The sequence below is a fragment of the Antechinus flavipes genome, chromosome 1, assembly GCF_016432865.1.
Source record: "Antechinus flavipes isolate AdamAnt ecotype Samford, QLD, Australia chromosome 1, AdamAnt_v2, whole genome shotgun sequence".
Lineage (NCBI taxonomy): Eukaryota > Metazoa > Chordata > Mammalia > Dasyuromorphia > Dasyuridae > Antechinus > Antechinus flavipes.
In genome coordinates, this window is record NC_067398.1 from 669,562,030 (window position 1) to 669,586,693 (window position 24,664).

Consider the following 24,664-nt stretch of genomic DNA (forward strand, 5'->3'; position numbering starts at 1 on the left):
AGGTACAGTTGCTTCAGGGAGAAAAAAACTAGAGCCTTTCGGACTAAATTTGGAAGACTTGTGGGAAATACCTTTGTACCCCTCCCTTGTAGGTGCCCTTTGCCTCCGGCCAAGAGCCGAGGATGCCTGCACAGTTTCACTGACACAACTGCTGTGAGCCGCCCTCTTTTTAACCAGTCTCCGCCACTGACCCGGATGGGAGGCGGGTCCATCATCCCCTAGTACTGAGGCGATCTAGCCCGAGTTACTGTGATGGCCAAACCCAGCGGCCTTTCCTCAGCCCTCACCCTCTGGCCTGCCTGCCGCCCTTCTCTCCTCCACTTGCTTCTCCCTGGACACGGCTTTTCAGCGCTGGCCACATGGGGGGCCCCCAAAGCTCTGTCCTTGGCCCTCCTCTATGTTGTCTGGAGCCCTGCGTTAGGTGCTGGGGATACAGGACAAAAGGCAGGCCAGACCCTTCACCCCGGCCCAAACCGAACTCGGCGTTGCTCCCCGCTTCCCAACCTCCCATCCCCCGGAGGGCACTGCCCAGTACAGACGCTCACCAGCCCGGTACCCTTCTTGACTCCTCACTCCCCCACCCCCCAATAACAGATACGTTCCAAGTTCTGTTGACTCGTCACATCCCTGTTTGCTCCTCTTCTTCCTGGCCCCCAGGCCGAGCCCTCACCACTCTCTCAGCTAGAACGATCTTGGCGGGGCAGGGCTGAGGGTGCCGCGGCGTTCCCCATCGCCTCCAGGATCGAACGTAGAACCCTGCCTAGCTTCTCATTTATAACCCAGCCCCTTCCTACCTTTCTGGTCTTCTTCACCTTACAGAAAGGTGCCCCCCCCCGACCCATCTAGAGACTTGGGGACCTTCAGACCCTACGCTCTCTCCTCACAACTGCCTCCTGGCTCCTTTCAAGTCCCAGCTAAGACCCCCCCCTCTTCTCCAGGAAGCCTTTCTTGAACCCTTTCAGTTCTGGGGCCTTCCCTCGGCTCCTTATTCCCGATTTATCCGGCTGTAGCTTGTCTGTTCCCCTATTAGAATGAGAGCTTCTTGAGGGCAGGACATCACATGTAAGAGAGCATTGAGAAGGGGAGGGGGAGGCATCTAATTGGTTGTTGCTATTTGGGGAGATTGGAATGGAAGGTTTCTGTTTCCCTGAAATCTCCTGATTTCTGGGAAACAGAAAGTCAGGCCTTCAGGCTTAATCAAGCAGACAGTGGTCCAGCTAATAGACTAAATATCGATAAATGTCAAATACCAATAAATGTCATCAGCTCAGGTAAGTAAATATGTTTCTAGCTGGCCAAGGCTCAAGTAGATATGAGCCTGCACATATTATACAGGTCACAGGGGAGACACAGAAATAATAAAATACAGAAAAAGAATTCATACATTCCTGTAAGTTCTCAAGCCTGCGGCATCCTAGTCCCAACTGCCACTGACCTTCTAGGTGACCTTCAACAAGGCCATTTCCCAACTTCTTTTCCTTCTGTAAAACGGGGACCCGCTAGTCCTTGTGTACTTTGGATTTGGGAAGTTAGGCTGCAGTTGTCCAAAGAAAGCCTCTAACCAATGAAAAAACCAAAGGGACAGGGATCCCCAGACCTGCCCTCTCGCTGTCCCTCCCAGAATCCCTAGCAGGGAAGTTGGGGACAGGAGGGACTCCCGACTGGACAAACAGCACAGGGTGGCCCGAGTTTCCATCTTTACTGAGCAGAATGAATGCAAAATTATTCTTCAAGGTAAGGTACAAGTAGAAAATTTAGGAATTAGTCAAAAGGCACATGTTCTAAAAAAAAATCTTTACATATATACATTTCAATTAATTATAAATACACATAGAAATCCAAGAAGGCCCAACATAACAAGCAGATTCCAAAGTGCACAGAGGGAGGGGTGACACGAGGCGCTCTCGCTCGCACACTCACACGTACACACTCACACACGACACGCCATCAGCAGGACCGAGGCAATAACTTAGGGGCGAGATCCCCAGTGACGGATATTTGACCCTGCCTGTCCTGGGGTCAGGGGATGAAGGTGCTATACGGTTAGAGGAGAGAATTGCATATATTAAAAGGCGGCGGTGGTGGGGTTCACCCATGAAAAGCATCCTGCTCGTGGGGGTGGGGCAGGGCGGAGGCAGTGAGAGGGGGAGAGAGCACCTTCGGTTTTTCCTGAGTTTATAGCTCCCACAGTTCTGGGGGGGTCTGGCGGCCGCGCCAGATTTCCCCAATGCTGGGGAGGGGACATCATAAATAGAGAGGGAGGAGGAAGAGGAGGAGCAGAATGGTGCTGCCCTGGAAGAAAAGAGGAGGCAAGGTCCCTTTGCTACCCTTTGGGCACAAGGGCAGGGGAAGGGGTGGGCACCCAGGGAAGAGAAATCCGGATCAAACCCGGCCACTGCTCCCTGAAACTCATTCACTCAGCACCCCCGGAGGCCGTCCTTCCTCCCCCTGAAAAAGTGAGGAGGAAGCAGTGGTGAAAGTGAGTCAGCCAGGATAAGCCACCTGTCAGCCCTAGAAAATGGGGTGCAGACTAGAAGGGGGATTTGTCATCACTGTCTGCTGTCTGCTTCCTACCCCTTCCTCTCTCTGGGGCCAGCTGGGGTCAGCTGCACCCCGATTCCTCGAGAGAAGGCAAAAATGGAGCAGTTGGTAAAGGGAGGCAGAAAGCCAATCGTGGGGCAGGGAGAGCCCCGAGCCTCAGTTTCCCTGTCTATAAAGGAAGGGGGCCTGATCAGATGATATTTAAGCTCTTTTCTAGCACTGAGATCCCACGATTCTTTTTAGGGAAAATGAGATCCCCTTTAGAAGGGGAGAGAAAACCTGAAGCTCGGCTTCCCTGGCAGACAGTTCCTGACAGCATCCGACCCAGAGATCTCAGGGAATGGGAAGGGGCTCCAGGAACCTGAGGGGACCCTGGGCAGGCAGAGGAGCTGCCAGGATGCCCAGGGGGCAAAAGGAGAGGGGCTGGGGATGATGCTGCCGCTGAGGATGTCCTCCCTCTCCTCTGGCTGATCAAACCCAACCAGAGGGTTCCCTAGCTTTTTGGGGGGCAGGGAATCAGAAAAGTGCCAAGACTCCTGAGTGGGGACACAGGACCCCCAGGTTCTGGCCCTGGCTCCCTCTAGCCTTTCCGAAGAGAGGGAGCTGGGCACGATGGCAGTCCTGCCTCTCAGATCTCTGTTGGGGATTCTCAGCTCTTTCTGCAGAGGGCACACCTGGGAGGAGGGGGGTGAGCCTGGGCTCGGGCCCTGGGAAGTCAGTGTGGGATAACTGGGCGGGATGGCCCTTCCCTGTGCCCCCTGCTCCCAAGTGTTCTGGGGGAGGGGGGGTGTGGGGAGGTGTGAGGGTGCCCTCGCCTTGACCCTTCCCCCTCAGTAGTCTACCTGACAGTGGAGAATGGGATGGGTGGGAGGTCAGGTCATTTATCCCTGCCACCCCAAACCCGGGCAATGACTTAACAACGGCGTGACTGGAGAAGGGGGAGGGGTAATCACAGAGTTGGGAGGCCTCAGCCATTGGATGCCAATCCATCCAGTCCCCTACCCTTAATATATAACATAAAAAATTTATATTTATATAGATGTGTGAATGTATATTATATATAAATAAATTTTTGTTTTGTTTTAAAAGGAACTCTATAGTTTCCTAGTCACCTGTCCACTCCTTCCTGCTCCCGCCCTAACACTCCCGGAGAAGCAGGGCTCCTGCCCCCCTTCAGCCCCCTGGGGGATAAAGGGCTGTCTGGGGAGGGAGGGAGGGCGCCAGCTCCCAGCCCTAGGAGTTTGTGAAGGGAGGGCTGAACTGGATGACACTCTGGCGCTCCAGGCCCAGGGGGGCCTCAGGGGGGACCACGTTCAAGGACCTCAACATGTCTTCCAGGATCTCCTTGAAATTGATGTCCCCCTGGGAGGTGAGGTCATCCGGAGGGGGCCGAAGCTGCAGGAGAGGCAAGGGTTCATGGGGGGGTAGTGGGTGGCTGCTGGGCAGGCTGGGCCCCGATCTGTCCAGAGGCGGGGGGAAGGCGAACCTGGGCGGAGGCAGGCTCAGCTGAGGGGCCTGGGGGGAGAAAGGTAGGCCTGTGGAGTCCAGGCCCAGGAGCCCGCTGGGGAGGCCATCGTCCAGGGGACTGGAGGTCAGGTCCAAGACCTCGGTGGGGTTGGAGTGCATGGAGAGGGGGGGCCAGGAGCCCAGTAGAGCCGCCTGGAAGGGCGGGGGCAGGGGGTCCGGGAGCCCCACGGGCTGGGCGGCGCGGGCCTGTTTCCGCTTCACGTCGGCATCCATCTGCTTCAGCTCCTCCAGCACCTTGGGCACGCAGCTCTCGGGGATCTTGATACCTGCCAGAGACCCGTACCCAGGCTCAGTGCCAGCTGTGCCCAGCTCCGCCCCGGCCCCTCCCTTCCCAGCTCCACCCCGGGCCCCTCCCTATTCAGCTCCGCCCGGGGCCCTTCCCTCCCAGCTCCGCCCCGGGCCCCTCCCCTCCCAGCTCCGCCCCGGGCCCCTCCCCTCCCAGCTCCGCCCCGGGCCCCTCCCCTCCCAGAAGATGCCCGGCTCACCAACTTGCTTCTTCTTGTCCTTGGTCTTGAGCCTCACGATCTGCAGGTAGCTGCTGCTGGTGACCTCTGCGATGATGCTGGCGATGCGGCTCCACACGCGGAGCAGGGCCCCGCATAGCATGTGGTAGTGCCGCAGGCGGGCACCCTGCAGGCACTCCTTGCCCTCCTGGACCACTTTGCAGTGCCGGTTCCTGGTGCGAGCGGGCAGAGTCAGGCGGACGGACAGAGCCCCGTTCTCTGCCCTAAGGATCACCCCCTCCAGCCCTGGCTCATTCTCTGTTCTAAGGGCCCATCACCTACTCTCCCCCAGCCCCAACCTCTCTCACGCCCTCTGAGGCCGCTTTCCTTTTCAGAGATTGCTCTGACCTCGAGCCAGCTTCCCCCTGCTGCTCCTGGGGGGCCCTCTGGGGCCGGGGGGTTTCCTGGAGGAAGGGTCTGCAGGGGGGAGGGGCTCCCATGCCATGTCCCCCTGACTTACCAGACAACATGGCTACAGTGCTTCAGAGAGAAGGTGTAGTTGTTCTCCCAGTGCTCTTTGGCGTCTTCAGCTGTCACCTGCAGAGGAAGGCACGAGGGAGCTTCACTCATGCTCTGGGGATCCCAGGACCGCTCTCAGCATTGTAGGGAAAGCTGTGGCCATTCAAGGAGTCCCAGCCCTGCCCCTGACTCACTGCAGGCCCCTCCCCCTCAGGGTCTCCCCATGCTTTGGGCCCGCCGGCCTCCCAAAGTGAGGGTGTGAATGGCGGAAACACCGCAGTTCCAGTCACCCATATGAGCTGATGACCGAAGGCAGCTTCATTCCGGGCAGGGACCCTGACCCCCTGGCCCTGGCCCTGCCAGCAGGGTGCACAAGGATTTGAACCTGTGGCTTCAGGTCCAGGAGGGGGCAAAGGGTGGGGGGGAGCTGTACCAGCAGCAGAGTGGGGAAGGGGCAGACAGTCTCATCATCCCCCAGTGGGGGACATGGGCCCCTGGAGGCCAAGGAGGTTTCAGCTTTGTCCCTGGCGCTCTGCTGCCCAAGGCTGGGCCTGGCCCGCAGCAGCCATGCTCACTGACTTACGGAATGCAGACTTAAGGCCCTCCCCTCCCCAGGAAGTGATCCTGGCTCTTGCTGCTTCCAACCCACCCAGACCCAGAGACCCAGAACAGGCAGGGCTTTGTGTCTGGGGGGCTCCGAGAGGTCCCCAACCTCTCCTTGCCTGTGAGTATCTCCCCCTTTCTCCTTTCCTTTGGGAAGGCAAGGTGCAGGTCTGGGGACCGGGGCCCTCGGCCCATCACTCACCCGCCGGAACTTCCTGCACAGACTGTCCAGGCTCTCGGGCTGGCTCTGCTTGCCAATGTTGGGTTTGTACAGGATGAAGTGCTTCCCGTGGCTCTGCTCGGCCAGCAGGCAGGTCTTCCTGTTGCCTCGCACCTAGAAGCAGGGAACGTCAAAGGAGGGGGTGGGCAGAGCTCCAGCACTCTTGGGGTAGATAAGCAAACTCAGGCCGAGAGGGAAAAGGAAGTCCTGGCAGAGCCCAGCCAGCCCCAGACAGATTTGGAATGGAAAGGTGCTTGGAGATCACCAAGTTTGGCCCCTTCCCCCATAATTCTACACATGAAGAAACTGAGACCCGGAGAGCCTGGGGGCCCAAGACCCTCTCCCTGGCTGCTCCCATCCCCCTATCTGGTGCAGACGAGGCAGCCCTGAGCTGGGGGCCCTTCCTTCTCTGACCCTCGCTTTCTGGTGAGAGTCCTAAGATGGGCTTTGCCCCACTCTGTGCTGCTGCTGGAAAGCGACATAGCCCACCACCCTCTCTCACTTTGGAAGAAACGGGGGCTCCAATGAGAAGTGACTTGTCTGAGCAAGGGTCCAGGGAGGGGCCCCTGGGGGCCGTGTGTGAGCTGGGGGACCGAGCAGGCCAGGCTGCCTCTGAGCCAGGGGCAGGATGGGCAGGATGGTCTCTGAGAATCGGCCCCGCACGTTCCCCGGGCAGAGAGGTCGGCGTTCCGGCTCACCTTGTAGGACAGGTAAAAGCCATCATAAGGGCCAGTCATCTTGAGCGATTTCCCATAGGCCTCTTCCCACTTCAAGCCCCGGTCGACACTGATCTGTGAGGAGCAGACAGGGCAACAATGACGCCCCATCACCAGCCCGCCACCTTCCACATCACCCTGCCCCTCCCAGGAGCGGCGGTCAGGACTGTCCCAGTCTAGGACACCTAGGGAGGTCGTGGAGTGGAGGCTCGGGGGCTGAAGGCACCTGCCCAAGGTTCATTGGGGGCAGAGCTAAGGAAGCAGGCCAGGCCTCTGGGCTCCGGGGCCTCAGCCTCACCTGTGTGACCTCTAGGTGGAGCTGGACAGCCCTTCAGACAAGGTGGGCAGCACAAAGGGTGCTTTGGGAAAGGCCTTTTTTAAAATTTGTGAAACAACCTGATGAGGTTCTCCACATTTACAAATGAGGAAACTGAGGGTCACAAAGACCACGTGGTCTGCTCTGGCTCACTGATCTGGTGGGACTTGGACCCGGGCCCAGCAGCTGAGCCTCCCCCTGCAGGCTAGGCCCCTCGGATGGGGGGGCCGGCCAGAGCGAGGGGCAGGCGGACTGGAGACAGATGGGGGCTCAGGACATCCCAGCCGAGGCTGTGGGGAAGAGGCCGAGTCTGGGGCTCCTGGGGAGTGGGTGCCCGGGCAGGCCGCAGCTACCTTGTGGTAGTTTAGGCAGTTGGGGTTCAGGGACTTGATCAGGGTCACACAGCTAGGAAGTATTAAGTGCCCACCCGACGGCCCCCTATTACCTTGTAAAACACGACCTGCCCATCCTGGGGGTGGCCAGGGGTTTGGAACTCCTGTTGGCTTTCCTCATAGATCTCATCAATGCCCGGGGCCAGGTCTAAGAGAAGGAGTGAGATACAAATGAGGGCTTTGGGGGTCACAGCGCGGACGTCAGGGCCAGTCCCTGGGCCCCCTCCCCGTGGCTGCCCAGAGAGGCCAGCTCCTCTCAAAGGCCAGGAGCCACAAGACTGGGCTCCTTAACGAGCATGACCCTTAATGAGCATTACCAGCTCACTCCCTGCCCAGTCAGCCTACTGCGCAAACACGCAGGGACGGTTTTATGGCAATGTCTGCTACCGGACACCTCACCTGGCTACTCCTCCCACTGTCCTGGGCTGTGGTTAAGGCAAGAAGGGAAGGGGCCAATGGGGAAAAGCACGCTTGTATCACATTTCTCTAAGAAGGGTTTGGTACTCAAGAAATAAACACAATAAAGAAAGACTACAAGAGTGGTCACAGGATAGGAGCAAATATTGTCTCTCTCTCTCTCTCTTTTTTTTTTTTTTTTTAAAGGAAAAAGATCCCTTATCTAAAGAATGAGATAGAGAGGGAGGTCATGAAGGAAATAAACAAGATCAGAAAACATAGAATTCATAAACAAAGGAAAATCTAAGGTAACAAAAGAGTTTTTTTCTTATTTGTTGCTCTATTTTTTAAAAATTTTAAGACCAGTTTTTTATTTTCAAAATACAGAGTTGTCAAAAGGAAAACTGCAAAGTATTCACAACCACATTGGAAAAAAATGCTCCAAATCACTAAAAATATAAAAAACGCAAATCAAAACAACCCAGAGGTTTTACCTCACATCCTGCAAATCGGTAAAAATGATCCCCAAAAAGGTAATAGTCAATGCTGGAGTGGCTGTGAAAAAACATTGTTGGTGGAGCTATGAAATGCTATAGTTGTTGTGGAAAGTAATTTGGAACTATACAAATTAAGTGACTAAAATGTCCATTACTTTTGAACTAAAAACTTCATTACAAAGCCCAGTATACCAAAAGAAGCCACTGACAAGAAGAAAGTCCCTATACACTACTCTGATATAATCAAAATATTTATCGAAAGAACTGGAAACAAAATGGACATCCATTAACTGGGGAATGACCATCCAAATTGTGGTTTATGAATGTAATGGAACATAAAAGAATGATGCATGTGATAATAGAGAAAACCAGGAAAAGAGCATTCGAACTCCATGCAGTACAAAACAAGCTGAGCTAAGAAAGCAGCATATATAGTGACTACAACAATGTAAATGGAAGGATCTCCGCCCCCCCAAAACACACCCACAGACTCCCAAAGGGAATTCTAATCATCAAACAGAACTGAAATGAGGAGATACATGAGTTTATTCCCAAGCCACCGTCCTCTGGGGAGGTGGAACCTCGACAGGTATTGCATGGTGCTTAGATTTTTCTTAATCACTGGGCTGTTTTTTTTCCTCTTTAAACATATTATCTGTGATATGGGATGGAGAGGGATAAATGAGATAACTATGTTTCTCTGAAGCACAGGCCACATCAAAAATTTGCAAAAATAATAACAATCATAAAATAAACCTACTCAATTTTACCAAATGTAAGATTCTATGTTTATTGCCATTCAGTTTCATCTTATTAGATGTTCTGGCCTGTCAGACTGTCTGGATTGGGACTCTGTAGCTGAATGGGACAGCTATCCCTCCTGGATGGGCAACATTTGTATATTAATGAGTTCACACCGTGGACATCACTCTCCACAGGAGAGCCGTCCCTTGCAGAACAATGCTTCACGAGGTCGTCTACTTTGGGGACTTTTTGTTTTGGCCTGGCCCTGGGATTCAGGGAAGTCCATGACGTTTCTCAGGAAGGTGTGAGTGGGGATATCAGCTATTCCACTGCCTGGATGCTCTTTCCCCATAAAGGGAGGGAAGGTGGGTTGCTCCCCCAGTCCCACCTGCTGGGGCCCCAACAATGCAATCTCTCCCCTTACCCAAGATGCCCATGTCATATTTGCCCTCTTTCTTGTCCTTCTCGATCAGATAGTCAAAGGTGTCGGAGAAGTACTGGAAGAGAGTGTTCTGCTTGTGCACCTCCAAGCCCAGGATGCGGTTCAGAAACTTGGTGATGGAGCAGTCTAAGAGGGGGTGGGCGAGAGGAGGCAGCTCAGACCCAGAGCATGGGGCAGCCATCCCCCTCCAGCCCCTGCTCCATCTGGAGCACTCATGCAGAGCCTGGAAACCCCAGAGACACCCTCCCCCCAGATGTGGTCCGGGCCTCCCACGGGTGCCAGCAAGGATGGGTGGGGTCACTCGGTGGAGGGGGAACGACAGCCATCCCAAAGGCTCTGAGATGGTGAAGGGGCACATCCGCGGGCACCGCCAGGCTCATCTCTTCCTTGGCACTCACCCTTCTCAATAGCGATACAGCCAAACTTCATCTCCCTGCAGCAGATCCCCACGGAGAGCAGGCCCTGTTTCATCTCTGCAACGACAGGCCTGAGGGGATTAGCAGCAGCCCACCCCCACCCCAATGGCGAACGAGGCCCTGACCCAGCCTCGTCCGAGGCCTCTCTGGAAAGAGTCAGAGTCCCGTCCTCTCCTCACCAAGCCCAGCCTCCAGGGCTGTCTCCTCCAGAAGTCTTCCTTGACTATGACCTCATTCTACCTAGGCCAGAACTGAGCCCAGCCTCAGTGCTTCACTGTCCCTGATTCCCCTAGGCTGGAGGAGCCCCTCCAAGAGGCTGCCTTCCAGAGCCGCCGTTCTCCACCCGGGGCCAGCCTCTCTACCCACTAACCAGGCTGGTTCTTGTACAACTCCCCCTCCCCCCCGTCGCCAGACTCTTACCTAAGCTTGGGCTCAACAATCACAGCTCCTTGGGGAGCTCAGAGTCCCCCTCCACACCACAGTGTGACCTCAGAGGGGGACAGTTTTGTGATTGGAAGAACGAAATAAACTCCACCTCTGGTCCTTTTAGTCTCTTGGCTTTGTCTCTTGTCTCCCCTTCTCTGTCTCTGTCTCTCTCTTGCCTCTCAGGCGGAGCTCTAAGTCCCTGGCAGACTGGCCCGGTTCTGGGATTCTCTCCCTGGCCCAGAGGTAGCAGGCCCAGCTCCCCTCTGCCCCTGCCCCGGCCCTCTCCCTACACTAGGCAGAGGGGAGAGTTTTTTTCACCAATACCGCCGGCGGCCCGGCTCCGGGTGGCCCCACAGCCCCCAGGAGCTGCTTTGCTTGGCAAATGAATCCCCACTGACACACACAGCACTTCACAGACACTGTCTCATCCCAGTCTCACAGCAAACCCTGAGGGGGAGGGGCTGGTACTGGCTCCATTTACAGAGGAAACTAAAGCGGGCAGTCAAGACTCCCTGGGTCTTGCCGGCTGCGGGCCTGGCACTGTGGCCCCCCAGTGCCTGACAGTGGAAAGCCCCTGAAGGATGGGAGCGGCTTCTAAGCTGGCTGTGGCCCCCTCCCTGGAGGTTACCCCACAGTGGGAGCTCCACCTGACCCAGTAACGTGAATGTTATACGAACATAGACTGAATAAACTGATCTCTGATATGGGATGGAGAGGGATAAATGAGATAACTATGTTTCTCTGAAGCACAGGCCACATCAAAAATTTGCAAAAATAATAACAATCATAAAATAAACCTACTCAATTTTACCAAATGTAAGATTCTATGTTTATTGCCATTCAGTTTCATCTTATTAGATGTTCTGGCCTGTCAGACTGTCTGGATTGGGACTCTGTAGCTGAATGGGACAGCTATCCCTCCTGGATGGGCAACATTTGTATATTAATGAGTTCACACCGTGGACATCACTCTCCACAGGAGAGCCGTCCCTTGCAGAACAATGCTTCACGAGGTCGTCTACTTTGGGGACTTTTTGTTTTGGCCTGGCCCTGGGATTCAGGGAAGTCCATGACGTTTCTCAGGAAGGTGTGAGTGGGGATATCAGCTATTCCACTGCCTGGATGCTCTTTCCCCATAAAGGGAGGGAAGGTGGGTTGCTCCCCCAGTCCCACCTGCTGGGGCCCCAACAATGCAATCTCTCCCCTTACCCAAGATGCCCATGTCATATTTGCCCTCTTTCTTGTCCTTCTCGATCAGATAGTCAAAGGTGTCGGAGAAGTACTGGAAGAGAGTGTTCTGCTTGTGCACCTCCAAGCCCAGGATGCGGTTCAGAAACTTGGTGATGGAGCAGTCTAAGAGGGGGTGGGCGAGAGGAGGCAGCTCAGACCCAGAGCATGGGGCAGCCATCCCCTTCCAGCCCCTGCTCCATCTGGAGCACTCATGCAGAGCCTGAAAACCCCAGAGACACCCTCCCCCCAGATGTGGTCCGGGCCTCCCACGGGTGCCAGCAAGGATGGGTGGGGTCACTCGGTGGAGGGGGAACGACAGCCATCCCAAAGGCTCTGAGATGGTGAAGGGGCACATCTGCGGGCACCGCCAGGCTCATCTCTTCCTTGGCACTCACCCTTCTCAATAGCGATACAGCCAAACTTCATCTCCCTGCAGCAGATCCCCACGGAGAGCAGGCCCTGTTTCATCTCTGCAACGACAGGCCTGAGGGGATTAGCAGCAGCCCACCCCCACCCCAATGGCGAACGAGGCCCTGACCCAGCCTCGTCCGAGGCCTCTCTGGAAAGAGTCAGAGTCCCGTCCTCTCCTCACCAAGCCCAGCCTCCAGGGCTGTCTCCTCCAGAAGTCTTCCTTGACTGACCTCATTCTACCTAGGCCAGAACTGAGCCCAGCCTCAGTGCTTCACTGTCCCTGATTCCCCTAGGCTGGAGGAGCCCCTCCAAGAGGCTGCCTTCCAGAGCCGCCGTTCTCCACCCGGGGCCAGCCTCTCTACCCACTAACCAGGCTGGTTCTTGTACAACTTCCCCCCCTCCCCCCCGTCGCCAGACTCTTACCTAAGCTTGGGCTCAACAATCACAGCTCCTTGGGGAGCTCAGAGTCCCCCTCCACACCACAGTGTGACCTCAGAGGGGGACAGTTTTGTGATTGGAAGAACGAAATAAACTCCACCTCTGGTCCTTTTAGTCTCTTGGCTTTGTCTCTTGTCTCCCCTTCTCTGTCTCTGTCTCTCTCTTGCCTCTCAGGCGGAGCTCTAAGTCCCTGGCAGACTGGCCCGGTTCTGGGATTCTCTCCCTGGCCCAGAGGTAGCAGGCCCAGCTCCCCTCTGCCCCTGCCCCGCCCTCTCCCTACACTAGGCAGAGGGGAGAGTTTTTTTCACCAATACCGCCGGCGGCCCGGCTCCGGGTGGCCCCACAGCCCCCAGGAGCTGCTTTGCTTGGCAAATGAATCCCCACTGACACACACAGCACTTCAAGACACTGTCTCATCCCAGTCTCACAGCAAACCCTGAGGGGGAGGGGGTGGTACCGGCTCCATTTACAGAGGAAACTAAAGCGGGCAGTCAAGACTCCCTGGGTCTTGCCGGCTGCGGGCCTGGCACTGTGGCCCCCCAGTGCCTGACAGTGGAAAGCCCCTGAAGGATGGGAGCGGCTTCTAAGCTGGCTGTGGCCCCCTCCCTGGAGGTTACCCCACAGTGGGAGCTCCACCTGACCCAGTAACGTGAATGTTATACGAACATAGACTGAATAAACTGATCTCTGGGGGTGGGACACGAACTCTCAGGTCCCCCGGAGGCCCAGGCTGGTCGCCCGCTTTCTGGGGGCCCCCTCTTGAGAGGCAGGCCTTGCACGAAGCCTGGTGTCTCCTGCTCCAGCCCCTTCCTCCCCTCCCCCCAGGCTCACCTCGGAAGAAGGCGGCGTCTCCTCCTGGATAGTGCTTGGGCAGCGGGACTTTGTTCTCGGACTGGTTCAGGATGGCGGACAGGACTCTGTCCAGGGCTCGGGCTCCGTACTGTCGGGAGATGGCAGTGATCAGGCCTCGGCCCCACGGGCAGCAGGAGGGAAGGGGGCTGCAGCTGGGGTGGGGCCCTACTCGAGGGGGGCAGGAAGGGTCAGTCCAGACCCATGTTTGTGAAACATTACAAGCCCACTCTCTGTGGCGGGGGGCCAGAACTAGGAACTTTATTTTATTTTTGTGGAAAATGAGACTTGGGGCTGAAGCGTTTAAGATAAGCCTCCGAGCCATCATCTGGAGGCGACTGCTGTGACTTGAGCCACAGAGGCCTGGGCCACCAGCTGTCCCCCTTTCAAGCCTCCTGCCACGAGACTGCCTGCCTTACCTTGTTCTCAAAGTTGTATTTGCTGAGGTCCCTGGATTCAGTGGCTCTTCTGTCCCCATGGGTCAAGGCCCCCTGTGTGAGAGAGCGGGAGGCTGTTTGTCAAGGGAACCTTCTTCTGGGGGACTACGAGAGGACGGGAGGCTCATGGGACTTCAGAGAAGGGGCTTCCGAGGTGCAGCGGCCAAGGGGACACAGGAGGAGAGCGGTCCCATGACGAGCGGCCGGGCCCAAATTGCCCCGGTCAGTCATTCCGGCCTGAATCGGCCTCCCTGGGTAAGGTGACTCTGGGGAGGGTAGGTGGGGCCCTTACCAGGCTCTCCAGACGCTTGGCCACGATGGAGGCAAACCTCCTCTCGCCCGCGAGTTCTGAGATCAGGAAGACATACTCGGGAGCCGAGATCTGGTTCGATCGGTGTGTGCGACCTGGAAGGGAAACCGCACAGATGGTGGAGGCGAGTATTAGATGGGAAGCCGGTAATAGGCAGGGAGACGTGGGAGGATTTTATTTCCCAAGAATGAGGGGATCATTCCTCTGCTCGGCCGAGGGTAGAGAAAGGGGAAAACGGAGGGAGAGGTGTCGGGCGGCCTGTCTGTCACCCAGGTGAGAGGGTGGGAGAGGTGGACAGTCTTGGGGAGGGAGATCTGACTGCCCAGGCCTTATCCTCTGCTCCCAATCCCCTGGGGGTCCTCATCAACTTTGATCCCCTTTGCCTTATCCAGACCACTGCCCCCTGGGCACTCCAGGTAGTCCCTGAGGCTTGCACACTGCCCCCCCCCCACCCTCGTCACTCTCTGAATTCTTCCTAATTCTCTTTTAAAACCCAATTCAAGTGACAAGAGTCTCCAAAAAGCCTTCCCAGACCCCTCTGGGGATCAGTGACCTTCTCCCAAGACCTCCCACACTGATCTGTCAGCAGAGACACGGTGCCATCCTCCCACAAAGGACGTACTCTGGCTCTGCTTAACGATAAATGTGGAAATATGCATTGAAGAACTGCCCATGTTTAACCTATCTTAGATTACTTGCAGTCTAGGGGAGGAGAGCGACGGAGAAAGGAGGGAACAAAATCTGGAACCCAAGGTTTTGCAAAGGGTGAATGTTGAAAACTATCTCTGCATGTATTTGGAAAATAAAAAGCTATTGTTTAACCCCACCCCACCCCCACCAAAAAAAAAAAAAAAAAAGCAATGCCTGCTGAGTGAACAACTAAACCCTCCCTCATTTTTCTTTCCCAAGCTTACAAATGTCACTAGCATTGCCCCCGTCCCTGCTACGGCCCCAGCCGGCCCCTCTTGACCATCCCTCTGCCTCCTTGTGATTCTGTCCATTACAGGTGCCCATCTTTCTGCCTTAGCCCCGAGACCATGGATTCTAGAGAAGAAGGACCAAGGAGAGAAGCTAGAGATGAGGCTCTCAGGGAAAAGCTGAAAACCAGGGCACAGAGCGGGGACCGAGAGGGAATGCAGACCTCCCTCTCTCCTTTGTCTCCGTCTCTCTCCATGCTCCTGTTTCTCTCAGTCTCTGTTTCTTTCTTTTAAACCACTTAGGCTTATGTCCCCGTTAGGACCAAAAGCAGCCTCTCATGGACTGGAAGCTTCGTGAGAACAGACTCTCTCCTGGCTATCCTGTGTCAAGTCTCCGGCCCTGGGCCCTGTGCTCTGGGCTCTTAATACATCTGAAGTGAAGTCCTCTACCAGACTGCAGGGACCATGGAGTCGTTTTTATTTTCCCAAGCACCAAGCACCGCACACAGCAGATGCTTAATAAATGTCTGAACAAATGAACACAAGAGAAGAGGGAAGCACAAAGGATCACCAAGAAAATCCTAAGATTTCAACTTTAGTAACTGGGAAGAAGATGACGCCATCAACAGAAATGGGGAGGTGAGAGGGGGGCAAGTTTAGGGGGCAGATTATGATCAGCATTTCCCTTCTCTCATAACCAGGAATGAAGTTGGGGACCCCTTCCCGGCACTGCTTCGGCCCCAGGATGTGGGGTCCCTAAGAAGCGTAAGCCTCTCCCCCAGTGCTCACCAAACTGCTGGATGGCCCGGTCAGCGCTCCAGGGTAACTCCAGCGTCATGTGCACGCGGCGCTTCTGATTCTTTACCCGCCTGTCTGCTTGCAGGGAGATCCCTGAACTGGAGGCCTCTGAGATGATGGCAACGAGCTGAGGGAGAGGCAGAGAGGGCACATGAGAAGAAGCCGGGGCAGCGGAGACTCCCCGGGCAGGGCCAGCCTCCACCACAGCCCACCATTCTGGCCCAATAGCAGCTTTCCGGGGTGCTGCCCGCGGAGCCCGCCACCATTGGCCGCCCATGTCATCCGCCCCCTGGGGCTGCAGTACCACAAGTCAGGGTCAGATTCCCAGTGTTAATCATCAGAGATCACAGGGCTCCCTGAGCGCTGAAGGGGATTCCTTAAATTGCCCAAATCACAGAATCTCGTCATGCTCAGAACCCACAAAGTTTGGCCCAGTCCAGACAAAATGACAGATGACCATCCGGCTCATGGTCACCAACTAGGGCCTAGGGCTATCTGTGCAGCCCCGCGTCTGGCTGCTGTCCAGCTCGGGTCCCAGGCCTTGGCCTGCCAGCCCAACTCAAAGCCCTCAAAGAGGATGCATCCCCTCTCCAGGTGCTCGTCCATGTCTGGTTCTTGGGAAGTGATTTTTAACACTGGGACTAAAGCCGTCACTGTCCCCGTTCTGCCCTTGGGGCCAAGGACAGCCGGTGCTCCTTGGGTGTGGCCCCGAGGCCCTTCCCTCTCTGGGCCCCAGACCCTCCTGGCGGCTCCGTGTCATCTTCTCCCTGTCCGCACTCGGACTCTGGGCAGGCGCCTGCAGCCAAAGCCCCCATTTGCTCCTCGGGCCTTCACGCTCTCACTGAGCCTGTGGACACTCAACGGCCCGGTTCTTTTTCTGAACTGCTCTCTAGGCCTGCTCCCCCTTTCTGTCCTTGTGAAGCTGACTTCTCACATTTATCTCTGTCAAACCTCGCCTGCTAGGTCGGACCCAGCCCCACCGGGCACCTTCTGGAGTCTGAGTGAGCCATCCAGGGCTGTGGCCTATTCCCCTTAGCTTCAGGTCACTTCCAAATTCAGAGCATGTCACCACTTCTCACAGATTTAGAGCCGGAAGGGACCGAGAGACCGAAACATGAGTCACTGCTCTTTGGATCCTGGTGTCTAACCAAGCCTGATACATTTCCCCAAAGACTTCATGAGAAATACCATGAAAGGAGCTGAACTACCAGCAGGAGGGTGAGTGGCTATCGGTTAAGTCCAGCTTCCCTGGCCTGCCATCCATCAAGAATGAATGAATGGACAAATCCAATCGTTGGTTAAACACTTATGACCTTTCTCTTAAGGAGATGAATGGTTTGGTGGTAAGAGTAAAGTACTGGCCCTGCCACACCTTTCTCTGTGTCACAGTTTGCTCATCTGGGAAATGGGAATCAATGCAACCACTCTGCTAACTCTTTGAGAGTCAAATAAAGTGAATGCATTGTAAGTATAAAGAAGGTCCTACAGACATCCAAATAGTCATGTTGTCACAAAAAACTGGACACAGTGACTCCCTCCCCCACTGGGGACTGACTGAAGAAATTGCAGTAAATGAGTGTAAAGAGTCACTGTTGTCCTGAGAGAAATGAAAAATATGAAAGATTCAGAAAGCCTGGAAAAACTCATGTGAACTCAAGCAAAGGGAAAGAAAGAAAACCAAAGGAATGAGACACACAGCACCTACGATAATGTAAAGAAAAACACTAATTGGCAGCAGAAATCAGATCATCCCCAATGGCTCAATGAGATTTGAGAGAATAGATGATGAAATAGGATGTCTCTTTTTAGTCAGAGAAGCCCAGGGGCAGAGGGCTTCGATCAGCTGCAGCTGCTGTGCTGTTTGTGGGGCTGAATTATCTTAGTTAGGGCAGCTAGGTGGTTCAGCGCATAGAGCACCAGCCCTGAAGTCAGGAGGACCGTCTAACCTCAGACACTTAACACTTCCTAGCTGTGTGACCCTGGGCAAATCACTTAACCCCAACTGCCTCAGGGAAAAAAAAGAATTATTATCTTGGTTATAAAGGGTTTCTCTGAGAAGTACCCAAGGCATAGAGCCCTCAAAGCACCAACAAAAATCATAACAAGAAAAAAAGAAAGTGTGAAGGGGAGTGAGTGGGTGGAAAAAGTAAAGGCAGTTAGCTCCCGGGGATCAGTGGCCCAGCGAGATGAGGCCTTCAGAATGAAACATAATTCTGTAACAAATGGAGCCACCCAATGATGATGTGGGTCAGCTTGAAGGGGATGGGGATGAGGGACAGCTAGATAATGTGGTAGATACCAGCTCTGGAATCAGGAGGACCTGGGTTCAAATCCAGCCTCAGACACAGAACACCTCCTAGCTTTGTGACCCTGGGCAGGTTACTTAACCTTAATTGCCTGGTCAATAAAATAAACAGAGGGGGAATTGCCATTTGAGCACTGCCCAAGCTTGCCCAGAAGTCTTCTCTAGGCCCTTCTAGCTCGGAGAGTCTTGTAGATCCCACTTCAGAGCTGGAAGGGGCATCCATGGCCATCTAGTCCAGGCCAGCCCTAGATCTGTGCTGACATGGCTGAGAGGTGGTCCTTTCTTCTGGCACAAAGGCCTCCAGGGAGAGAGAACTCAGCATTTCCTGAGACAGCCCCATCAGCAATAATTAGCAGCAAGGTTTCCTTCTATCTCAAGCCTACATTTGCTTCTTTATGACTTCCAGGATCAACTCACCTTCTCCCCACTCATGAAACGCTCCTTCTCCTTCAGGTTCACGTGGTCGATGGAGAGGCCCTGTTCTGCACGGGACTCAAAAGTGACCGTCCCGTCTGGTCTGGACACAACCCGGCCTTTCCTTCCAGTCATCTGTATCCCGGGGGAGGGAAGAGACTGTTAGCAAGGTGGACATGCACACGGTGGGCTAGAGGAGGAAGAGGAGGTCCTGAAACAGCCACCTCTAATGTCGTGCAGGACTTTCTTTCCCCATTGCAAGCTTTCTATAACACCCTTATACAAGTATTACTACAGAGGAGAAACCTGAGGCTGGGGAAGCGGCCCCCTTGGGGCTGACCTCGGGTGTTTTTTCCTGGAGAGACGAGTGGCCCCAGGCTCCGCATCCATTTAGCATGACTTGAGACAGTTGGGAATGCCTGGATTTGAATCCCATCTCTGAAACTTACAGGCAGTGGGACCCGGACAAGGTCCTGAGTGCGAGCCTCAGCTGTGAAAGGCTGGGCTCAGTGGGAGGGAGAGCCCGGGAGCATCGAGGGGCTGACTGTCACCCAACACCCCACCCCACATCCCAAACGCTGCCAGCGCCCAGATGCCTCTAAGGCGGTTCTGAAGCTGGTGGGCTCCCTGACCCCTGGCAGGGCTGGGCTACGTGTGAGGAAGGAGCCGTTCGGCGGGGTCTCCCTCTGACTGCCCACGCGCATTCTTTGTGCACCCCCATGGAGGAGAGGGGGCTGAGTTCCTCCCAGGGAGCTCGTGCCTCATTCGGGAGGCCCTGCAGTGTCGTTCCGGGCCTTGATGCAGCCAGCACGGAGAGCTTTCTGCGTCAGACACTGGGGGTGTGCGTGGGCTCGGGCCCTCGGGGGTCTTGGCCACTCTTGGGGGAGAGGGAGGGGGTGGGGCTGCTGTCTGGCTTTCTCTGGTAGAGGAAGGTCCTCAGCAGGAGCTCCCATAGCTGGTGAAGCCAAAGGTCCGGCCAGTAACGAAATCACCAAATAAAACCAGAGGGTCCACAAGGGCCTTGTCCCGAAATTCTGCCCTTGTGTGAGCCCAGCTGGCTGCCATTCCTGCTTCTCCTGCTGAGCGGAAGGACCGTGCTACAAGGGAAAAGCCGTTTCTGCCCGAGCCTTTGACCGCCTTTTAGAGGCCGGGAGGCTCAGGAGGCAGGGCCATGCGGGTCTCACGCTAAGCTTTTCCTCTGCCCCCCAAGGTGACAGTCACTGGTACTTCGAGCTCCTTGGCTCAGCTGCTCCTGGCCTGGCTCCCCGAAGGCCAGGACTGACCAGCAGAGGGCATCAGCCTTTAGGCCCCTTCAAGCCTGTGGCAGGGCTGGAGCCCCCTCCGCTTTGAAGGCGCCCCTCTGCCTATTGTTTGACCCAAGTGCCCTGCTTTAGCAGCACTGCTGACAGTATGGAGGGCATTCAGGAGCCGACCAGGAAGCAGGGGGCCCAGGAAGTAGGCCTGGAGGAATACTGCAGAAGTAAAGACTTAGGAGGCCATGATGGGACCGATGACTCAGGCCCATCTGATCTGCCTTCTCATTTCCTGAGCCAGCCCTGTGCAGATTCTGGCCAATCAGGCCGAGGTGCCATCAGGAATCCACACCGGGCCGTAGCAGGCTCTTCTTCCCTCCTGGCTAGACCGGAAGGCGTGGCCAGAACCAGCACCCAGCCCAAGCCCTTAAGCTTTAAGCACTGGCTCATGTGATGAATACCATGGGAAGAAATCATTAAGGGGTTACTTAGAACCAGGGACTCTGGTCTGGGCTGGAGCCAGGCGAGGGATCCCCCGTGCAAGAGCCCTGCCACTAACTATGCTGGAGAAGACAGCCCCCAGAGGCAGAGGGTACCAGGCCCGGTCGATGGGATCCTTACCTCTGCTACGTGCTCCGGGCCTCCAAACTTGTGGATGAGTTCATCCAGGGTATTGAGAGGTAGATCTCTGCCCAGTGCTCTGACTTTGGCCAAAAGGTCCTGTTTCAGTTTCTCGACTTTTTCCAGCACGCCAGGGCCATGGATATCCCTCTGGGACCCATAATAGTGCAAAGGACCTGGAGGAGGAACATGTAAAAAGCCAGAGTGAATGAGGCTGGCGGTGAGGGGTAGGAAGCCCAGAGGAGGAAGACTTAGGAGGGATACGACCACTGTTTTCAAATATTTCAAAAGTTATCATTCACAAGATTTAGCTTTAGAAAAGCTTTAAAAGATCATCTCATTGAAGTGCAATAGTGTAAATTATCTGTCATAAAAGAGGCAAGAAAAAGTTTTTACAATGGAAGGGAAGATGGGGAGGGAAGGGAAGGGGGCATGAGTGAAGCTTGCTCTCATCAGAATTGGCTCAAAGAGAAAATAAAGTACACACTCAATACTGGTATAGAAATCTATCTTGTCCTGCAGAAAAGTAGGAGAGGAAGGTAATATGGGAGGGGGGAAGGTGATAGAAGTGAGGGCATATTGGGGGAGGGAGTGGTCAGTAGCAAAACACTTTGGAGGAGGGACACAGTGAAAAGAGAGGGAGAATAAAATAAGTGGAAGGAAATACAGTTAGCAAGAATAATTGTAAAAAGAATTTTGGAGCAAGTTTCTCTTATAAAGGGTCTCATTTCTCAAAAATATAGGGAACCAAGTCAAATTTATAAAAAAGTAAGAGCCTTGTCCCAATTGATAAATGATTAAAAGATATGATCTATGCCCAAAGGACTATAAAATCAAATATGACTTCTGAACTAACAGTAACACTATTAGACATGAATTCCAAAATATTTTTTTAAAAGGAAAAGGATCTATCTATACAAAAATATTCATAGCAGCTCTTTTCTCAGGGCAAAACCTGGAAACCAAGGGGACGACCCTCAATTGTGGAATGGCTGAATAAAATGTGGTAGGTGATTATGATGGAATGTTATTGTTCCATGGAAATGATGAGCAGGATGCTCTCAGAAAAACCTGCCAAGTCCTCCAAGAACTCAAGAAAAGTAAAATGTAATGTGAACAAAGTAATAGCAATGTTTGGGATAATCGGTTTTTCTCAAAAAAACAATGAAAAACAAATGAAAAATGTAATTAGGAAACATGAAAATAATAAATGAATTTTTTAAAATAATAAAAAAATTTGCATCAAATTCCCTCATTTTACAGAGGAGGCAATTGAGGCTAAGAGATGCCAAATGACTTGCCCAAAGTCACAATGCCAGTTACAACATCAACACTGGGATGTACAGCCTCCTCCCTGACTCCAGAGCCAGGGCTCTTTTCCCAGGGTTCAGACCAGAACCACGAAGAGGAAGCTCCAGGAAGGCAGGCCTGGGTCCACCCTCAGAAGGCTGCAGCCAGACACAGGGGGCCCATGAAAGCTAGACGGTCACTGGAGCAGCAGCAGGGACTCACACTTGGGGCAGGGGCAAGGCAAAATGCCCTCTGCAACCCCCGGGATTCCAGGAGGGGGAGGCCCTCTGGCCCAGGACCTGGAGCATCGGGGAAGGGCTCTCTGCTCTCCAGGTTACACAGACAGGAGAACCATTCTAATGGGATGGGGCCATCTCCTGGGGCAAGGCACCAGACCCACGCAGACCCCAGAGGGGAGCAGTCTTTTCCCAGAAGCAAGCTGCAGAGACAAGGATCCCTGGGAGAGGAAAGGTCTGAACTGGGTCTTAAAAGATGTGAGCAGGCTGAGAGACAGAAGGCTGACAGGAGAGCCAGCTGGCTTCCCTATGGCGTTCCGGGCCTGCTGGGTGGGGCAAGGACCCCTAGCTACACTCTGCTGCTGCACTCCTTTGGTGCAGGAGCCAAAAGGACCTCGGAGGTCCTCAAGCCTGACTTCTCCGGGTGACAGAGGAGGAGCCTGAGGCCCCGTGACGGGCACAAAGCCCCCTCCGCGGAGGCCCCTGGGACCCAGGGGAAGGGTCCGGAAGACCGAGGGGTCCCGCCTCCCTCGAGCCTACCTCTGTCATCGGCAGAGGGGTTATCGATGATGACGACGTCGTCATCGATGAGGGACTCCGGGGAGGAGTTGAAGTCGCTATCGAGGCCGAGGTCGGAGTCCGTGCTGCTGTCGTCACTGATCTTGATGACTCCCGGGAACTCGCACACCACCTTGGAGCTCTTGCTGGGCCGGCCTTTGGGCTTCCCTGTGGAGGAACGTGGAGTGACGGTGTCACCAGCGGGCGGGCGGGCCCTCTGGCAGCGGGCAGGGCAGGCGCAGAGGCAGACAGAGAAGTCACCAGAAAGCCAAGGGTTCCCCAAATAAAAAATGGCCAGAGACCGAAGCAGGAAACAGAGAGAGGAAGATCTGCCCGCTGACTCTGCTCCCGGGGGGCCGCAGCCCTCCCTGTGCTCAGCTCCCCGTGGCCCAGGGACAGGAGGAGTGACTGCAGGCCTGTGGGCCCCCTGCTGCCTGGAGAGCGCGGCCCGCTGACGGGGCCCAGGAAGTGCCTGAGCAGGGGCGCAGTGCCAGGCACGCTGCTCACATGCGGTGCTTTCTGGGGGAGCGAGGGCATCTCTGGAGGCTCGGCTCCTGCCCCCTCCCTTGGGGATGGACAGGACCTCCAGAGTTGGGGCCCAGCTGGCAGAAAATGAGCTGAAGTAACACGGGTGGGGATGAGAAACCAGGCTCTTACCTTGCAGGAAGCCAGGCAAAGGGGCTGGAGGGGTGGTGGTAAAACACAGGGGCCTGAGCCTAGCCTCCTGCTCCCGGCACCGGGATCTGCCTCCCCAAGGACTCTAGCAGGCACCCAGTCCCCTCATTTCTGGGCTCTGCTTTGGGAATTCAGATCAGAACCAGGGTAGGAGCCACGGAGGAAAATCTGTTTATGACTTGGCCCCAAGTCCTGAGTGGTGGGCTCTGGTCTGACCCCCCAAAGGTGATTTCAGGGATCTCTAGCTATTTCCCGAAAGAACAAACCCAACACTGCTGGGCTTGACATGTGCAGGGCGTCCTGGGGGAACAGCTCTGTAATGGAGGACGTGTCCTTGGATGTGTGTGTAGGTTCTGGAGGATTTGCCTGTCCAAGAGGGTCTGTCCTCTCCCACTAAAGCCCTCACATCAGCTCAGGGTCCCTGATATCTATATATGAGTCCTGGAGAAGGGATGGCCAGGCCAGGCCAGGCCACTGGTTGTCTGCCCGGGCGAGGAAGGGGGAGCCCTTCCCTCCTCGGATGGGGGCTCTCCCAGGCTAGCCCACCCTAGCACCTGGCTCAGGCAGGTCCAGCCCCCTCAGAGCTGGAGGGAAGGGGAGAGGAGGGAAGGTCAGGGCAAGGGCGGAGAGACAAGGGCTTGGGCGTGGAACAGAAGCAGACTTCTCCGGCAGGCGAGGGGAGGACAGGGAAGCGGGGGGAGGAGGAAATCGGAAGGCAGGTAGGCTCCACATCTCGGTGAACGCTGGCGGATGGTTTCACAAAGAAAAGCTGGCCGAAATCAAGAGGAGGAAGCAGCAGAAGCGTGACAAGGGGGTGCGGCGGGGGCGGGCTGGGGGAGGGGACCAGTCAAGAAAGGCAGAGGTGGTTGGGAGACAGCAAGCAAGCCACAGTCGCTGGGCAGGAGTTCAGAGTTTGCTGGGGAACAGGGTCTTACGTTTTCTTTTAATGCCAGTTCCTTTGTCTCTCTTTCTTTTGGTTGAAGGAAAGTGCTTCTGAATTAGTGATAGAAAGACGCCTCTGAAAGTAAGATGCACAATTTATTCTCCCTGGTAGCAGCAGGAACATCTTCTCAAAGAAGGTAGAGATAAACTCACTGAATCATTTCTTAAAGTGAAAAGGGGGGGATTCTGCCTCCTGCAGCTTGCATGTTGACCATTAGTGAGTCCAAACAACTAGGGATTAGTATGTATTGTAGGAAAGGGATCTAATTAGTTCAGTGGATCCCGAGTCGTTCTCTCTGATTGGGGTATGGGGCAGACGAGGGGTGCATCTGTTAAAACAAAAGTCCCAATTCATGCTACTGTTTGTCTGTGGAGGACAAAATGACATAGGCAACGAGCCATCGCTACATCCATCCCATTCTCCAAAAGTGGGTTGGGGACCTGCCCAGCTGCGGGTCAGCTAAAGGGCAAGGGCCTCCCTCTCCGGTCACCGAGTGACACAAAAAAAGGAACTCACAGAGTCCTGCTGGGAAGGAGGAGAAAGACATTAGGATCTCCTGAGTAGAGAGGGCTAACACGTGGAGAACGCCAGAGAATACTGGGATTTTGGTCCCCATGAGGGGCAAGGCCTTTGGGGAACGGGTGGCAGAGCAAATGACATTTAAGACAAATACTTATAAGGGGCTCCGTGCTTGGCAGAAAGAATTTTAAGGACACACACTTACACCAAGACACAGACACAGACACACAGAATGGGCAAAGGGGCGTCTAATGAATAATAA

At 54.9% G+C, this 24,664-nt stretch overlaps 1 protein-coding gene across 6 annotated transcripts in view; it reads right to left on the reverse strand.

The window, feature by feature from the left end:
• Nucleotides 1-1,684: 1,684 nt before the first annotated feature.
• Nucleotides 1,685-24,664, reverse strand: part of SBNO2 (strawberry notch homolog 2) — a 207,864-nt gene continuing 184,884 nt past the window's right edge. For 4 of the 6 annotated variants that reach the window (XM_051972156.1, XM_051972159.1, XM_051972160.1 and 1 more), the window contains 16 exons: nucleotides 23,876-23,958; nucleotides 22,248-22,433; nucleotides 20,182-20,357; nucleotides 18,311-18,442; nucleotides 15,580-15,715; nucleotides 13,856-13,968; nucleotides 13,546-13,617; nucleotides 13,109-13,217; nucleotides 11,824-11,898; nucleotides 11,408-11,551; nucleotides 7,331-7,425; nucleotides 6,552-6,644; nucleotides 5,836-5,967; nucleotides 5,032-5,108; nucleotides 4,554-4,744; nucleotides 1,685-4,334 (listed from right to left, as the gene is read on the reverse strand). In XM_051972156.1, the coding sequence (XP_051828116.1) occupies nucleotides 3,775-4,334; nucleotides 4,554-4,744; nucleotides 5,032-5,108; nucleotides 5,836-5,967; nucleotides 6,552-6,644; nucleotides 7,331-7,425; nucleotides 11,408-11,551; nucleotides 11,824-11,898; nucleotides 13,109-13,217; nucleotides 13,546-13,617; nucleotides 13,856-13,968; nucleotides 15,580-15,715; nucleotides 18,311-18,442; nucleotides 20,182-20,357; nucleotides 22,248-22,433; nucleotides 23,876-23,958 (2,374 nt within the window). In that variant the 3' untranslated portion in view covers nucleotides 1,685-3,774. Of the gene's footprint in view, nucleotides 4,335-4,553; nucleotides 4,745-5,031; nucleotides 5,109-5,835; nucleotides 5,968-6,551; nucleotides 6,645-7,330; nucleotides 7,426-9,338; nucleotides 9,483-9,754; nucleotides 9,830-11,407; nucleotides 11,552-11,823; nucleotides 11,899-13,108; nucleotides 13,218-13,545; nucleotides 13,618-13,855; nucleotides 13,969-15,579; nucleotides 15,716-18,310; nucleotides 18,443-20,181; nucleotides 20,358-22,247; nucleotides 22,434-23,875; nucleotides 23,959-24,664 lie in introns of all 6 variants that reach the window. The other 2 variants (XM_051972158.1, XM_051972157.1) reach the window with 2 other exon arrangements.